Source organism: Hemicordylus capensis, chromosome 3 (genome assembly GCF_027244095.1).
Source record: "Hemicordylus capensis ecotype Gifberg chromosome 3, rHemCap1.1.pri, whole genome shotgun sequence".
Lineage (NCBI taxonomy): Eukaryota > Metazoa > Chordata > Lepidosauria > Squamata > Cordylidae > Hemicordylus > Hemicordylus capensis.
In genome coordinates this window covers 299053584-299071340 of record NC_069659.1, presented here as the reverse complement: position 1 = coordinate 299071340, position 17757 = coordinate 299053584, and the positions used below count along the sequence as shown (strand labels likewise).

The following is a 17757-nucleotide window of genomic DNA, read 5'->3' as shown; positions in this document are numbered from 1 at the left end:
CCCAGTGTTTGGGCAAGGGTAATGTGGCTAAATAGCCAGCAAGCTCCTATCTAGAATTTGTAAACTGCCCTCTCATAGCTTTCGATACCATATTGATTTCGTTTTGGTATTCAATGTCCACAAGTCTCTGCATAGATACTTCTTTAGCTTGTTTATAACCCAGTGACATAAGGAACTCTGTAGACAGGCCATATGTTAGGAGCTTCCTAACTAAAGGCCAGTCTCCAACCTCCCATGGCTGGGTAATTGAGAGGGTGGTGGCTGACCAGCTCCAAGCAGTTTTGGAGGAAACCGATTATCTAGACCCATTTCAAACTGGCTTTTGGGCGGGCTATGAGGTTGAGACAGTCTTGGTCAGCCTGATAGATGACCTCAACCAGAGAATTGACAGAGGGAGTGTGACTCTGCTGATTATTTTGGAACTCTTAGTAGCTTTTGATACTATCGGCTATGATATCCTTCTGGGTCGCCTGAAGGATTTGGTGATAGGAGGCACTATTTTACGGTGGTTCTGCTCCTATATATTGGGTAGATTTCAGATGGTGGTGCTTAGTGGCAGTTGCTCTTCAAAATGAGAGCTGCTATATGAACTCTCTCAGGGCTTCATTCTGTCACCAGTGCTTTTTTACATGAAACCCCTGGGTGAAATCATCAGGGCATTTGGAGCTGGGTGTTATAACTATGCTGATGACACCCAAACCTACTTCTCCTTGTCCTCAATATCAGGAAATGTTATTAAACCCTTAAATGCCTGCCTATTGGCAGTAATGGGCTACATGAGGGATAATTAAGGCACCTTTTAACATGGTGATTCTCTTTACTTAGCAGGAGGAGAGTAACTGGCCTTATGCACCCCCAGCACAGTACCTCCAGTGACTGTTGCTGGTGTCTATCTTATGTTTCTTTTTAGATTGTGAGCCCTTTGGAGACAGGGATCCATCTTATCTTATTTATTTATTTATTATTTATCTGTGTTAACTGCCATGAGCCATTTTTGGAAGGGCAGTATAGAAATCAAATAAACATAAACAACTGAAGCTGAATCCAAGGAAGGTGGAGGTACTCATTGCTGGGGTCATAATCTGCAAGATGGGAAAGAACTTCCTGTTCTGGGTGAGGTTACACTTCCCCATAAAGAACAGGTTTATAACTTGGGAGTGCTCCTGGGCCTGGGTCTCACTCTGGTGCCTCAGGTTGAAGCTGTGGCCAGGAGTGCTTTTTACCAGCTGCAACTGATTCAACACCACCACCACCTATTCCTTGAAGAGTATGATCTCAAAACAGTGGTACACCAGCTGGTAACCTCCAGGTTGGACTACTGCAATGCACTCTATGTAGGGTTGCCTTTGTACACAGTTCAGAAAATTCAGTTAGTTCAAAATGCAGCAGCCAGATTGGTCTCTGGGGTATCGCATTATGCCTGTTCTTGAACAGTTGCACTGGCTGCCAGTATGTTTCTGGACAAAGAACAAAGTGCTGGTTATTACTTTGAAGGCCCTGAATGGCTTAGATCTGGCTTACCTGAGAGAGCACCTTTCTCTACAAGATCCTCATTGCTCATAAAAATCATAAGGAGAGGTCCATCTTTGAGTACCACCGGTTCATCTGGTGGAAACCTGAGATCAGGCCTTCTCAGTTGTCACCTCTAGTTTGTGGAATGCGCTCCCCATGGAGATGAGAGGATTATCTTCCTTGGAGGCCTTCAGGAGAGCCTTAAAGACCCATATTTTTAGTCTGGCTTTTAATGATAACGTGTTTTTAATTTTAATCTGGTTTTAAAAATCTTTTAAATTTTTCTTGTTTTATTATGTATTTTTTATTTTAATGTATAAAAACATTAAAGTGGCCCTGAGCCACTTTAGGAAGGAGCTGCATATAAATTGAATACATAAATAAAATAAAGTCAGCTTTTGGCTCAATTGAAACTTATCAATAAAAATTAAAGGGCTAGCCCTGCTGGGAAAAATAGAGTATTGAACCAATAATGGATTATTAACCTCCACGCCCTTACTTCATTTTTCTGCATTCCAGTCTCCAGCCTTAATATTACATTAGATACACACCTAGGGGCCCAGAGAGTTGCTCTTAGAAACTTAGTTCAAACTGTTTTTACTAGTTTATAATTAATGTACAATCCCACTTGGGCCCCATATAAGATCTGTGCCAGTGACTTGGCCTCAAATATACCTTCCCTGCACCATGCACTTATGTTCATATATCTTCTTCTTTCATAGGCAATAAGGTGTGACTGCCAATTTAAAGGCTCTCTTTATCTCTGAATCTGTGGTCCCATTCAGACCACGTGGCTCTATAATGGCATAATGTTGTTGTCCACATGGACATAATTTGTGCTACTTTAAGTGAATGAAGCTAATATATTGAGATAGGTTTTCAGTGGTGTATATAGCAGGTTGAGTCTTCCAGGAGTTTTCCTTGCTAGTTAGGCATCTGGACCCTCTGGAGATAATCTCTTTTACTTTTGTGGCATCTTCAAAGTAAAGTAAAGTGTGCCATCAAGTCGATTTCGACTCCTGGCGGCCACAGAGCCCTATGGTTTTCTTTGGTAGAATACAGGAGGGGTTTACCATTGCCTCCTCCGCGCAGTATGAGATGATACCTTTCAGCATCTTCCTATATCGCTGCTTCCCAATATAGTACCAGCGGGGATTCAAACCAGCAACCTTCTGCTTGTTAGTCAAACATTTCCCTGCTGTGCCACACAAAGGATGGTGCAAATAAAAAGTTCTGCTAACCTAGTGTCCAAACCCAGATGAGGTGAGACAGCTGGGCTGACAGCATGGTCTCTAAATGAGAGAACTAGAAGGAGGATGGTGCAACTGAGGGCTGATGTGTGAGCGCCATCCCTTCCTGGATCTCTAGAGGAGGCATCCAAACTGGCCATCAGAAGGGAGGCCTGAACAGTCAGGCAAACACTCCACTTTTGGAAGCTGGAGTTTGGCCCTGGTGCAGCATCCTTTTTTCTGGTTGGTCTCGGGTAATGCCAGTGTGGACCTGAAAAGTCCTGGTACTGCCTGAAAGACCCATAAGCATATAGTTCTGGGCTGAAAGGAGGGTTATTCCTACCACAACACTAGTCTCCTCTTTTTATCTTTCATTGTTGGGATTGCTGCCCCTCTAGGCCATACCAGGGACAGAAATTTCAATAAAGGTTTCATAACTGGTTTCTTAATTTAAGTAGGTTACACTTAGGATGCTATGAGAACATGAAACATAGGAATATAGGAAGCTGCCATATACTGGGTCAGACCATTGGTCTATCTAGCTCAGTATTGTCTTCACAGACTGGCAGCGGCTTCTCCAAGGTTGCAGGCAGGAATCTCTCTCTCTCAGAATCTCTATCTTGGAGAAGCCAGAGAAGGAACTTGAAACCTTCTGCTCTTCCCAGAGTGGCTCCATTCCCTGAGGGGAATATCTTGCAGTGCTCACACATCAAGTCTCCCATTCATATGCAACCAGGACAGACCCTGCTTAGCTAAGGGGACAAGTCATGCTTGCTACCACAAGACCAGCTCTCCTCTCAGATTCATCCCCTATGGGGAATATCTTATAATGCTCACACATGTAGTCTCCCATTCATATGCAACCAGGGCAGATCCTGCTTAGCTAAGGGGACAAGTCATGCTTGCTACCACAAGACCAGCTCTCCTCTCCTCTAAAGGAAGGCACATAGTAGGAATCAGTTTCCCCAGCAATCTGAGAATGTTGATCTATATTGGAGATATCCTGTATTATGGAAATCTTGTCTGTTGTTGTTGCTCCCAGACTGCACAGTTCTATTCCTGGGGATGTACTGTAGGCCTTCTTATAAGACATATCCTTTCCACAGACAGAATGGTTGGAACTTGGTTCAAGCTTTTCAGCAAGCAGGTGTAGAGATGATGGGTAAAAATTTGTGGTGGGTGGTGGCATATTTCTGCAGCACTGGTATACTTTTGCCTTTCTTCTATTAGGTTTCTACACTGCATGGCTCTTTCCCGCAGCTGTAGTGGGAACACTGGTCTTCCTAATCGGCATTTTTATGGTGTTTGATGACATCCCAACGTAAGTGTCAACCTTTTCCTCACTCTTTCTCAGATCTTTGTTCAGGAGTCCTACGGTCAAGCTATATGGCTTTGTAGTGCATGGCTTTCACACGGGTACCACACATGATTGTACTTGAACAGAGTAAGTTTCTCAAGATTTTTAATAAATAAACATGAAGCACTTGACAAATCAAACTCTGGCTGTTTAGTATTAAAATGTTTATTGGAAATTTCGTTCCTCGGATATTTGGATTGGATGTCAATCGGAGAAGGGAGCTGGTCTTGTAGTAGCAAGTGTGAATTGTCCCCTTTGCTAAGTAGGGTCTGCCCTGGTTTACATTTGAATGGGAGATGACATGTGAGCACTGTAAAATAGTGCCCGGGGAAGGGCATCTGCATCCAACCCGTAACTTTGGAGAACCCGCTGCCAGTCTGTGTAAACAACACAGAACTAGATAGTTCAATGGTCTGACTTAGTATAAGGCAGCTTCCTATGTCCCTATGAATGTTGGCTGTGCTGCTCATCTGATGCCTATGCAACCAGTTTAAAGCATTAGGGACGTAATGTGCTCATGTTTCGTCCTGCAAGAATGGAAGGAGAAAGTGACTGTAGGAGCAGAGAGAGCAAAGGCCAGAGAAACAAAAGAGCTCAGAAGAGAAGCTAGGAGTCTGCACCATGCTAAACTGGTGGGTTAATTGTCTTCCCCACTTTTATTTCTTCTCCCTGAACAATATAGAGAGGAGATCTGTTCCAGTGGTGGTCGATACCAGATGTGCCCACTCTGCAAAGTCTGCCCGTACTGGAATCTCTCTAGCATCTGCTCTATGTTTCAGGTACCATTCATATCTCTGAAGAGCAGCTCTGACGAACAATTTAAAATACTGTAAGGACTTGATTAACTTTTAAAGTCATGTGCTATTGCCATGGCCCATGTGCTCAGCATGAAGTGCCACACAGAAACATTTCCCTGTGTGAGGTAGCCACATATGACAAGATTCTCCTGTTTCCTATTAACTCTTTTTACACTTCACTGAGGCCACTACATAGAGAAGCTATTCCCACGATCAGTAGAAAGCGGGCTAAGGAAACCTAGTCTGCTTTCTACTGACTGTCGGAAGCACCGGGCTCGTGGGCTCACCTGGTGGTTCCAAGGTGGCTAGGTTGCCTAATTCTCTCTTCTCTTAAATGAAGTTAATGGAGTGAACGTTCCTTTAACCTAGTTTTTTTTTGCTTGTGTGCCACCGCGGCACGTGGCGACACACAAGTAGACCCCCGACTGGAAGGCTGCAGCCAGGCTTGCCTTGGAGGTCTCCCCAGAATGCCCCGCGCACTCATTCAGGGCATCCTGGAACTTCTGGGGGCCAGGCGGCTCTCAATCCCCGCAGCCCCCACCAGCTCCATGATGGAGCCAGCCGTTGTGCGGCTTGGAGGCTGCTCATCTGCAGGGAGAGTGGGCTAAGCCCACTCTCCCTGCAGATCTGCCAGAAGCTCTTCTTACTGATAGTGAGAATAGCTTCAGAAACTGATTCAAGTTGTTCCATGGGTTTCAGGCAGTTTCTTCCATACTACTGCTCTGTGTATGTGTGTTCACCCATTTGAGTTGACGTGGAGAAAATCACCATTAATGCCAACAGCCAGCTGAAGTACTCAGACCAGTGCACAGTTACAAACAGAAATGGTAACACATTTCAGCTATAAAAAACAAAACATAGAAGCAGATACAATTCCCGTGTAGAACTCAGACAATCTAAAAAGCTTGGGCAAATAAGAATATTTTAACCTGATTCCAAAAGGAATACAAAGATGACCCCAAGATAACTTTTTCAAGGAGGGAATTCCAAAGGCTGGGTGCCCTGACTGAGAAGACCCTGTTTTTGATCACCACACATCTCACCTCAAGGTCAAACTAGATGTCAGCATCTGCTTGTCTTTGATATTAAATAACCGCTAAATCAGACACTCCCTAGACCAAGACTGTGGCAGGGTTTGGGTAGGTATTAACCTAACTCCCCTGCTACAGACCTGATCGAAAATCCTCTTTGTAATTGCTATTTGCCACCGGGGCGGAGGGGTGGGGCCTCTAATTATGCCAATTGAAACTTTCTTTTCACCCACAAATAGCATGGGTGGATGGGGGCGGGGAGACTGATCTGAATAGATACTGCAACGGGGGTTGGGTTAAAGCCCTGGTCCTGTTCCAGCTGCTATTGATATTTTAAAAGCCAAGTATGCACATGCAAAGTGTATGTATAATAAAGTAACATTTAATTTTACTCTTCAATGGTGGCGGGCGGGGTGGCGTTCAAGCTGGCTCTCTGAGGATAATCTTAGAATGCGGACATATTTATGTGGGATGCGACAATCGCTTGGGTAGCCTGATTCCAAGGCCATTTATGCCTTTAGTTCAAACCTACTCTTGGTGCTGCTCAGAAGGAGATCAGCAGCATGGCAGCCAAGCCAGGCCTGCTGTCTCTGAGCAGCTCCTCCTCCTCAGCCCCTTGCGTGCACAGAGAGCCCCTAAATGGGCCTCAAGGGTGGCAGGGGGTGCCTCTGAAGCCCTTCAGGTCTGGGCTCCAAAACTACCTAGGTGTGCCCCTGCAGGTGCCACGGTGGCTATTTCAAAATGCACTGGATGTCTCCTTTAGATCCCCCTGTAACAAACATAGCATGTTCCTCAGCACTTAAAGTAAGGTTCCAGCTCCCACTTACTTGTTTGGAATTTGGGTTTTATTTATTGCATAATTCTACTAGTCCTGTGTATAGCTTTCAGGGCCAAAAGCTCTGAAACACCAGCAGACCCATATATTTATCCATGGGTTTGAAACAGAGACACGTAATGTACCATATTTCTCTGAATCCAAGACTAATTCTGTTTTTGTTTTTATGCTCTTTGATGTTAGAAATTGGGGGGTTGTCTTAAATTCAGAGTCCTGTTCCATTTGGGTAAATACAGGTATAAGCTAAATTTAACCTCTGTTTTTAAGGGGGTCATCTTAAATTCAGAGTTCTCTTCTATTTCAGTAAATACAGTCATGTATAAATGTGTGTGATTTAAAAAGCAAAAGTGACACCTGGGAGTGGGGTTTAGCAAACTCAGCTTGCACTTTACTTCGGTGCTTGAAATCCCTACTTTACTTGTGAATGGGGGGAAGATCTGCAGGTCTGCTGCAGTTGGATCATTTGGCCCTGAATATGATACGAAGCTCACTGCCCTTCTTTCCCAACCTGGCTTGGCACACCCTCGACTGCAATTTCTGTCTGCGTTTTTAGGCTGGACGTCTTTTTGACCATGGTGGGACTGTCTTCTTCAGCATCTTCATGTCTCTGTGGGCAGTCACATTCCTTGAGTACTGGAAAAGAATGAATGCCACCCTAACACACCGATGGGACTGTTCAGACTTTGAAGATATTGAGGTACTGGCCTTGGGCAAACTCAAGGGCAATTTCAGCCAAAAGTTGGCGTTGAATATATTTCAGTTTACCTCTGTTGCAGGAACGTCCACGGCCCCAGTTCACTGCCATGGCACCCATGACAACGAAGAATCCGATTACTGGAGAAGAGGAGCCGTATTTCCCCAAGCGTAATCGTTTCAACAGAATCATCGCTGGATCGATGGCCATCATCATGATGGTGAGAGAGCTGCTCTTTGGGGTTCAGACTGAGCTGAGTGATGAACAACCATGACATATAAACGCTCCGCTTGGTTGTGCCCACTGGTCACAATTTCCCTTGCTAGTCAGTCTTCTTGCAGACAGGAAAGTTGTGGAAATGGAATATGTAGCCCTTTTGAGGACATGGCATCTGAGATGTGGGAAACAATTATCTGAAAATGTCTGTCATTTAATTAATTTTAAATTTCAGAGACTCAGCAATTCCCCACTTCTCCTGAAGTGTTATGGTTACTCATAGCAGTTGAGGAGGAGCTTCTCATGGGAGGGCATAGAGGAGCACTGGGGAATACAGAGGCAGTATATGCTACCTCTATCCCCACTTCATAGGAACATAGGAAGCTGCCATATACTGAGTCAGACCATTAGTCTATCTAGCTCAATATTGTCTTCACAGACTGGCAGCAGCTTCTCCAAGGTTGCAGGCAGGAATCTCTCTCAGCCCTATCTTGGAGAAGCCAAGGAGAGAACTTGAAACCTCCTGCTCTTCCCAGAGTGGTTCCATCCCCTGAGGGGAATATCTTACAGCGCTCACACTTCTAGTCTCCCTTTCATATGCAACCAGGGCAGACCCTGCTTAGCTAAGGGGACAAGTCATGCTTGCTACCACAAGACCAGTTCTCCTTTCTCTTGGCTACCATTGCTGCTTTTGGGTTTTGTTCTGATCAAAAGCAACAAAAAGGCCACTCAGGGACAGGAAGCTGCTGTCTGCTCAGGCCCTTGATCCATCTAGCTCATTATAGTCTGCTCTGACTGGCAGCTGCTTTCTAGGGCTGCAGGCAGGAATTTTTCAGTCCTACCTGGAAGTGCTGGAAATTGAACCCGGGACCTTCTACATGCTAAACAGATGCCCGATCACTGAGCTGCAGCCCCCAGACTCTCCAATGACAGTCAACTCCCCAACTAAAAATAAAGTTGTGAATGCTCCTTCCCATGAGGGCATTGGGGATCACCACAACTGGAGATGTGATTTTATGTGGGGCTGACATATTTTAGTGGGTCAAGCTATTAATCTCTTGGAGATCTTGGGTTTGTTTGCTCTTCTGCTTTAAAATTGTGATAAATTTGGCGTCAGGAAACTTACCTCCAACAAGATCAGTTATCTACCAACCTTGGGTATTACTGTGTGGATGTTGGATCCTGCATTAGAGCAGCAGCATTGGGCAATACTTCTTCTGAAACCTTTCAGCTCTATTATCTAAAATTGAATTCAGAGTACCAAGTTTTTGCTCCCATATATAGCACTTACATTTATATACCGCTCTATAGCCGGAGCTCTCTAAGCGGTTTACAATGATTTAGCATATTGCCCCCCAACATTCTGGGTACTCATTTTACCGACCTCGGAAGGATGGAAGGCTAAGTCAACCTTGAGCCCCTGGTCAGGATTGAACTTGTAACCTTCTGGTTACAGGGCAGCAGTTTTACCACTGTGCCACCAGGGGCTCTGACTTTGCAAATAATTTTGCTGTTGGACCTGTTGCACAGATAATTTAATTGCTACCCTACCTTCAGCAAACAGCAAGAGCTCTGCCACTGGGAAAGAGCTATTGCTCAGGACAGAGCCATGCTTTGCTTGCAGAAGATTCCGGGTTCAATACCCAGCATCTCCATATCCAATCCCATTCACCCACAGCCCCATTCAGGATACCATTGTCATAGGTATTTAAAAAACCAGTCACATTTTTTGCCAAATCACAGATACTAATCAACCTAATTTTAAGGCAAAACCATAGTGATAGGCCCCGTCATGGTAACTGGACAGCATTCTCACAACAGCGTTATTACTACTGCTTCTCCCTGGCTGTGTCTACAGATTGCTGTGGTGGTGATGTTCCTGATTTCCATAATCCTTTACCGGGCCATCATTGCCATAGTTGTCGCCAAATCTGGGAACTTCCTCGTCGTAGCATCGGTAAGACATCTGTGTGGCTCCCTTCCATTCTGGCTTTGTTTTGTCACTTGCACTCAGATTTCACTTTCTTTCCTGGTGTCTCCTTTAGGCTTCACGTATTGCCAGCATCACGGGCTCAGTGGTGAACCTCATCTTCATCCTCATCCTCTCCAAAATTTATATAGCCCTGGCACATTTTCTTACCAAGTGGGGTAAGTGGGCTGTGTTAGAAGGAGCTCTTCTAAGCCTCAGGTCCCAGCTTATTGAAACCAGGATCTAAAACAGTTTACCAGTCATTTTTAATTGCATTTTTAGTATTTTATGTTTTGCAAACATCTTTAATTTTAAAGTGTCTGAAGCAGGTAATAATGGGGTAAACTCTCTGGTTCTTTTTAAAATGTTCTAAAGAAATGACTTCACAAATCCCAGAGTCCCAATATCTTCTGGTAAACAACATCAAAATTGCTTCAGAGCTTTTCTGCTGGTTGTCCACAACTTTTTTTTAGAATTCTTTAGTGTGGAGACAGTTTGAATATGGGGGGAACAGATAGTTTGAGTAATTTAGACCCTCAATTTAGAAAACAATGAAGAATGCTACTGTTATAATTTTACACTCAGGGGCTTGGAGGATGGCCACTGTCTTCATGGCAACTATTTTGTTTCACTGCCACAGAAATGCATCGCACCCAGACCATGTATGAAGATGCTTTCACCTTTAAAGTGTTTGTCTTTGAGTTTGTAAACTTCTACTCCTCTCCCATCTACATTGCCTTCTTCAAGGGCAGGTAAGTTGTTTGTGGGGATAGGCACCTTTCCTAGTCCAGAGTGGAATCTTGAATGACCTCCCTGCACCATCAAAGTATGCCTCAATTGCATTCTTGCATTTGCACAATATCATTGTCCACACCACCCCCATGCCAATAGGTTTCCTGGCAAAATACAAAGTGCTGGTTATTACCTATAAAGCCCTTAATGGCTTGGGCTCAGTTTATTTAAAAGAATGCCTTCTTTGTTATAAATGCTGCTGCCTATTAAGATCTTCAGGGGAGGTTGGTCTGAGGATGCTGCAAGCTCGTTTGGTGACGACTCAAAGGCGAGCCGGAGCCTTCTCTGTAGTTTCCCCAGGACTGTGGAACGCACTTCCTGGGAGTTATTAACACATGAATTCATGCCACAGGGTATCTGAAAAGTGAATCTACTTTGCAGCAGATTCTCAAGATCTTTCATTCGGGGGATTAAATAGACAGTTCACATAGGGCTGGCTCCTCTCTGCAATCCCTGGCAGATCTTTTTCCTGTGCATTTCCACTGGCTTGCTCTGGGTTTTTCCTCCAACCAGTCACACATCACAGAGAGGAAGAGATGAGAGAGCTTTTTTGTTGTTAGTTTGAGCTACAGAGGAACAGAAGACTGGCATGACAAGCTGGATCAAACAGCAGAACCAAGGGCGTAACTGTAATAGGGCAAGAGAAGAGAGTTGTCTGGGGGGCCCCCAGATGCAAGTCACTTGACTGACTCCCCCAGCCATGCACCCGCCCGGGCTTCCTTCAGTTGTATTCATCTTCCGAAACTGATGTGAGTGTTAAGACCTGGAGCTACCAGAACAGCATGTCTTTCTCTAGTACCATTAAATGACTTGCATAGTCCACAATTTACAAAACCCAGCTTCAGTGAGGGGGGCCCATTTTCAAATCATGTCTCTAGGCCCACTCCAACCTTGCTACGCACCTGAGCAGAATGCTTAACCCTTGCCTTTGTGAGTGACTGCCTTCATCACCTCATGATTTCCCCCCCACCCCCACCTCAGATGATTAAAGAGGCAAGGAAGCTTAAAGCAGAAATCAGAGCTTTCTCTCTGTCATGAAGAAAATTGCAGGTTAATGGAATCAGCACAGACAAAAAGGCTCAGGTTACATCCATTCTGCGTATCTAAGCCTTTGTAAACTCCCCTTCATTGAGTTTTGAAAAGCTGAATTACTGACATGGCCACTCCACACATCAAGGGAGAAGTGGCAGGGCATAACTTAAAAGCTGCTGAAACTAGAGGATTTTTAAAAGCCAGACATTCTTTGGGCTTAGCCAGAATGCGCAGCCTTGATTTAGGGGGAAACAGAGTCCTGTCTGTACTGGTCCCTGATATCCTGCAGCTACTTCAGGGTAAATGCAGCTTATGTGGACAGGCCCACTCCATTCCAGAGGAGATTCGAAGTTAAAGCCCTGTGTGTAAAACTTTCAGCTGAGATTAGAACTGCTCTATCCCTGTTGGCTTTTAGGAAACAGCTAAGACGCATCCCTTCAGCCAAGCTTTTTAAGCTATTTAGCAATTTTTTTGGTTTATTTATTTTAATTTGAACTTCTATATGTTTTAACTGATTTAAAAAATTTTGGTTTGTTTTATCGTTGTAAACCGCCTAGAGACTTTGGTAGTGGATGGTATACAAATATGTTAAATAAATATATCCAAGATGATCTCTCATCTGCATGTAATGGAAGTGTGGTTTGATTGATTGATTAAGTGCCGTCAAGTCGGTGTCGACTTTTAGCGACCACATAGATAGATTCTATCCAGGATGATCTGTCTAATCTATTACCTAAGTGTAGGTAATAGAATAACTTGGTGTGGGTGTTTGTATAGATAACCAGATTCTGTTTATCTTTTTTCAAGGGGCAATTCGGATAAATATTTGTTCCAGTACAGGAGAAGGGGAACACACAGCCTCCAAAAAAATAAGCAATAAGGTTAAACTAAAATAAAGGTTTAGTGGCATCAGTGTTGCATGCTTGTGCTAGAAGGTTCTGTACAGGGAATGGTAGAACCATAGTGAAGCTACCACTGCTGGACAGAAAGAAGATCTGCACACTCCTTAGGCAGCAATGTTTGGCTGGGCCATTCTGTGACCACATGATCCTTAGCACTAGCATGATGAACCTAGAAAGTCATCAGCCCGTGCTGGGACTTTTACACACATCAGGCTTTACCACGAGTTTACTGGGAGGCCTTACTGCGAACTCAAAGTTGTCCCAAAAAACTGATGCAAATAGACGATTTTTTTTTTACCCCAGATATAAACCAGGCTACACTCTAGTACACAGTGAAAAACCCAAATTATGTTTGAACTGCTCCCTGATAACTCACAGGGACTTTGGGGGAAATCTGGCAGATATGTGAATGCACCCCCTCCATTCTGGAGGTGATGCGAGTTAAGGGGCTTTAAAAGCCCCATGTGAAAAACTTTCTGGAAGGTTTTCACATGGAGCTTTTGAAGCCCTTTAATTCGCATCTCCTCTGGAATGGAGGGGGTGCATTCACATATCAGCTAGAATTACCCAAAGTCCCTGTGAGTTTTCGGGAAACAGTTCACACACAATTTATATCTGGGGTAAAGAAAATCTGCTATTTGTGTTGCTTTTTTGGGACAACTTCAAGTTCACAGTAAAGCCTCCCCATAAACCTGCAGTATGACCTGCTGTGTGTAAAAGTCCCTGGCGACAGAAGTCAGGTGTAGTATGGTTTGGACTTTGTCACTAACTAGTCTAGAGTCTAGACCAGTGATTCTCAAACTTGGGTCCTCAGGTGTTATTGGACTTCAACTCCCATAATCCCCAGCCTCAGTGGCCTTTGGTTGGGGATTATGGGAGTTGAAGTCCAATAACACCTGAGGACCCAAGTTTGAGAATCACTGGTCTAGACATCTAGCTGGGGGCAGAGACCAAGAAGGCAGTATAGTACTTTAGCACTTTCCATATGGCTGGAAGTGTTATCCTTCATTGATAGGGGTCTGTCTGAATGTGTACAAAGAAGGGGGAAATAGAAACATTTCATTTGCTATGAAATGCAAAGGTGTCTGAAAGTCTCACACTGTACCTTTTGCCTTTCAGGGCTGTTTGGATCCATTGTTTACATATTTTTCTTTTTTTGCTGTACTTGTCAGCTTAGGTGAACACGTGTTTGATAAAAGAAATCACAGGGCTCTGTGGGCGCCAGGTCGAAATTGACTTGATCGGCACACTTTACTTTACCTTTAGTTCACAGAAGCTTATGCTACAGGAAAATGTGAAGTACTGTTGCCATCTACTGGCCAGAAGCAGTGTAGCAGTGTTAGACGGTGACAAGCAGTGCAAGCCGAAGTGGAGGTGTCTACCTTGGGGCTGTGTGTGTCAAATGATTTTATGTTTGCAGTGACCCTGCACACTGGCCTTCACAAAGTTCTGGGATTCAGTGACTGCAAGGTGCAGATGGCTACGTGTTTGGCATGGCTAGTAGGCTGCAAGTATAGGGTTCTGAAATCTCATATTGAAAAAGGTTGTGGGACCTAACTAAACACAGCCCTGAGGGTTGCACAGCCCTTGGAGACATATTTTTGGGTGGCATAGAAGACTTCCTGGGGAAGGGGAGGGCATTAAAAATTGACAATTTCCCATTGCCCTGGTGCAGTTAGTTTGGAAGTTCTATCAGGCTGCTCTCTTTCTGCACCAGCTCTTCCTTGCTCTGAATGTCAGCCATTGTGTCTTTGTGTGGAGGATTATAATTCTAAGATGCTCTGGGAGCCAGTTTTGGCTGAAATAAGCAGGGTATAAATGTAATTAAGAAATAAATAGAACAAATGCATGAAAAAGTCATGAATTCTGCTGCAGATAGAAACCAGGAGAGCTGGTCTTGTGATAGCAAGCATGACTTGTCCCCTTAGCTAAGCAGGGTCTACTCTGGTTGCTTATGAATGGGAGACTACATGTATGAACCCTGTAAGATATTCCCCTCAGGGGATGGAGCCACTCTGGGAAGAGCAAAAGGTTCCAAGTTCCTTCCCTGGCATCCCCAAGATAGGCCTGAGAAAGATTCCTGCCTGCAACCTTGAAGAAGCTGCTGCCAGTCTGTGTAGACAATACTGAGCTAGATGGACCAATGGTCTGACTCCGTATATGGCAGCTTCCTATGTTCCTATGTAAGTTCCCTTGCAGTGCATGTATGTAGATTTGCAACAGGTGAGAAATGAATTGGAAGGAGATGTACTTTTGTCCGCCTTCTGCAATATGTGTGTGGCTTGCTGGAGCCGTCTGAAGCTATTGCTTTTTGGGCTGCAGAATATAAGGCTCTTGTCTGTCCCTGTGAAACCTTGAAGCTTGGATTGCTGTGACTAAGCCATGTGAGACTGCAGCTTATTCTTCCTTGTAACAGGGAAGTTACTCCCCCCACCCCCCATGGTGGACTAGGCATAGGTGTCAGGCTCTCTGTATGGCCATTGATTTTCCACTGAGCCAAGGGGTTGAGGTGGCCTCAGAGTTTCTCACTGGGGGAGCTTTTCAGGCTGATGGGCAGGGCTTGTTACATTCACCAGCCCTGCCCTAGCCTAGCTACCCCCACTGCTCATTCAGAGTCCCAGGGCTCCTTCTAATTCGAGACTTCCTCCAGAACTGGCCCTCATCACTGGTCAGACCTCCCTTATATAGCCCCTGACAGCTGGGGCAAGTTTCAGAAGATCCCATCACAAGATCTTGCGAGAGCCGCTCCCAATCCTGCAAGCCCTTATCGTCTTTTGATGGGGAGTCCATACCTCCCTGCTTGGGCCGGTTATAATGCATGTGGGTGTTTGGGGGTCTTCCTCCCCCTCATGATTGGGACATCCTTGCAAGATTCTGTTGGGGGTTGTAATTTTTATCCCCCAGTGAGTTAGTAGAGCACTAAGGAAGCTATCCACTCCAGTTACAGAGTAGTTGCAGAGTTTAGTTGTTGTGGCTATTTATAGAAGACATACGGAGATGCTTGTAGAACTAAATACTAAGCATTCATTGGTGAAGTACACTTTGGATAGTAAAGACCTAACCCTAATCTATAGAACTACATAAAGAATAGGCAGGGAGAGAGAGAGAGATGTTTCCATCTTCTCTCTAAGAGGAAAGGAAGGGAATTCTGACTCAGCATAGAGAGTACCTGAAGAGTTATATCAGGGGTCATAGAGTAGAGACAAGTAGAACAGTCAGGGAGACGCTTACTCACTATCTCTACTCCCAATGCCCCTAGTGGTCATTAGGATAGCTGGTACAAAAGGTCGATGCACTGGAACTCCATCTCCAACACCCTGGAGCTCGCCACGTTTCCTCCGGCGATTGACTCTGCCTCGGGGATTTCCCAACAATAGGTGAAACATTTTAAACCTACATTAAAGGAAGCCAAAGTCGGACCTTGCAGCAAATTCCCTTTGTCTGTTTTTTCTCCTCCACCTGCAGGTTTGTGGGCTTTCCAAGCCACTACAAAATGTTGCTGGGCATGCGTAATGAAGAAGTGAGTATCCCACAAGCAAATGGGGCTGCATCTTAAAGGAACACTCAGTAGGAATGTTCAAGGGTGACTAGAATCCCCCAGCAGTTCATAAAGAGTACTATTCATGTTTATGTATTGTCTTATTAAATAAATTTAAAAATAAAATAAAGAGTTCTTGTTAAGGAAATTGGTTCCAAAGCAGAGTGGACATGCCCCCTGAAATTTCGTGTTTCCCCCGGATTTTAAGCATCTCACCCAGATTACTTAGTGTGCCCAGATTCACCCGGAATTCAGCTTTCTTCCTTTCTTTTTTTAAGCGAAGCTCTAGCCCTTGTAAAAGTGGAGTTATGGAGCTAAATGTGAAGTCACTATTCTGCTCAAAAATTATTTTCAATCCAATTTACATAATATGAAAATTAGGCACCCGGATTTGGAAAGCCAGAATATGGAAACCCTAGTCCAAAGGCTATTTATTCCAAAGGCAGAGCATCAACAAAGAAGGAAGCACCGCTTATCCTCAAACCCAGTACTGGGAGTGGATGCTCCCCCAAAGCCAGCAGAATCCCTCTTCTAGCTCCATCTATTCATGGCCAGTTCTCCTATTTCTGCCCAACCCTCTGCAGGATAATGTCAACTTCTGAGACTAGGTGTAGTCTGCCATGAGACACAGGTACACTGTGGGGAGTTTTCAGAGGGAGTAGGGAACTCAGGCTTCATTTTCATGATCAACAGATTACATGGTAAACCTGGGTCTGGACTCCACTATGTCTGACTGCTGCTGTGGGCTCACAGGCTTGAATGCTCCTCCATGCAAAAATATTCCTTGCACTCAGAAAACCAGAGGGTTGGGAGAAGCATTTCAGTTCTCTGTATGTAGTAGTCTTCCTCCCACCACCACGCCCCCCCGCCCCCGCTCAGAGCAGCATTCTATCCGTTAGCCTCCATACTTCTCCAACCATGTAGCCTGGTGCTTGGGTCTGCCACTCGAGGGACTGTTAACTGATGCCTGCCAGAAGTGGCCCTCCCATGAGGCAGGGTGAGGCAGTCGCTTCAGGCACAGGTGGGGGGGGGGGGTAAGCAAATGCACCACCCTATGGGCCTCCCTGCCCCTGCTCTTCCTCACCTCCTTTGAAGTATGCTGTTAGTTTTCCTTTCCTTGCCCAGCTAGGACATGCTGGGAACACCACCGCCACCACTGCCTGGCTTGGCAGCCCGGTCTGAGTCTCTTAATGTGTTATTACTGCTTCAGGGGCATGGCCTGAGAATGCCGAGTGTCTGCCAGCTGATGCAGGGAGGGTTATATTGTCCTTCACCTCAGGCAGCAAAATACCTTTGGCTGCCCATGATGCCTGCCACATATTCTCCTTCTAAAGTCTCTGTTTCTTTATCCAGTGTGGTCCAGGTGGCTGCCTCATTGAGCTTGCCCAGGAGCTGCTGATCATCATGGTGGGAAAGCAAATATTTAACAACATACAGGAGCTCCTCATCCCGTAAGTGCAGCCTTTGTGACCTTGGATCTTCTGGAATAATGTCAGTGATCCCCAGTACATGGATGGCATCTCTGAGCCACTGCCAGAATGGCTCTATGCCAGGGTCCCCAGAGGATGTTGGACCACAACTCTCATCATCCTTAGCCACAATGGTCGAAGGGGATCCATGTTTGAGAAGCCTTGTTACATTCAATGGAGAAGGATAATCAGGTTATGGCAAGGCTCTTCTTACATTCTAAGAGGAAGCCAAGGCCAGCAGTCACCTTTATGGAATTTGGATGCCACTTCATCTTCTACTTATATCTGTCCTTCCTTCCATCTGCTCCAAGCCTGAGTTCATGTCTGTCCTCAAAAAACCCTCCCTTCAGATACAATTATGGGAGCCAGATAAATCCATGTCTT

The 17757-nt window shown here is 45.0% G+C and overlaps 1 protein-coding gene across 1 annotated transcript in view; it reads left to right on the top strand.

The window, feature by feature from the left end:
* Positions 1–17757, top strand: part of ANO7 (anoctamin 7) — a 57722-nt gene that overhangs the window by 31563 nt on the left and 8402 nt on the right. The window contains exons 11-19 of the mRNA XM_053309004.1: positions 3972–4062; positions 4781–4877; positions 7315–7458; positions 7538–7675; positions 9530–9628; positions 9717–9819; positions 10281–10392; positions 15832–15886; positions 17258–17355. Coding sequence (XP_053164979.1) covers positions 3972–4062; positions 4781–4877; positions 7315–7458; positions 7538–7675; positions 9530–9628; positions 9717–9819; positions 10281–10392; positions 15832–15886; positions 17258–17355 — 937 coding nt within the window. The remainder of the gene's footprint in view (positions 1–3971; positions 4063–4780; positions 4878–7314; positions 7459–7537; positions 7676–9529; positions 9629–9716; positions 9820–10280; positions 10393–15831; positions 15887–17257; positions 17356–17757) is intronic.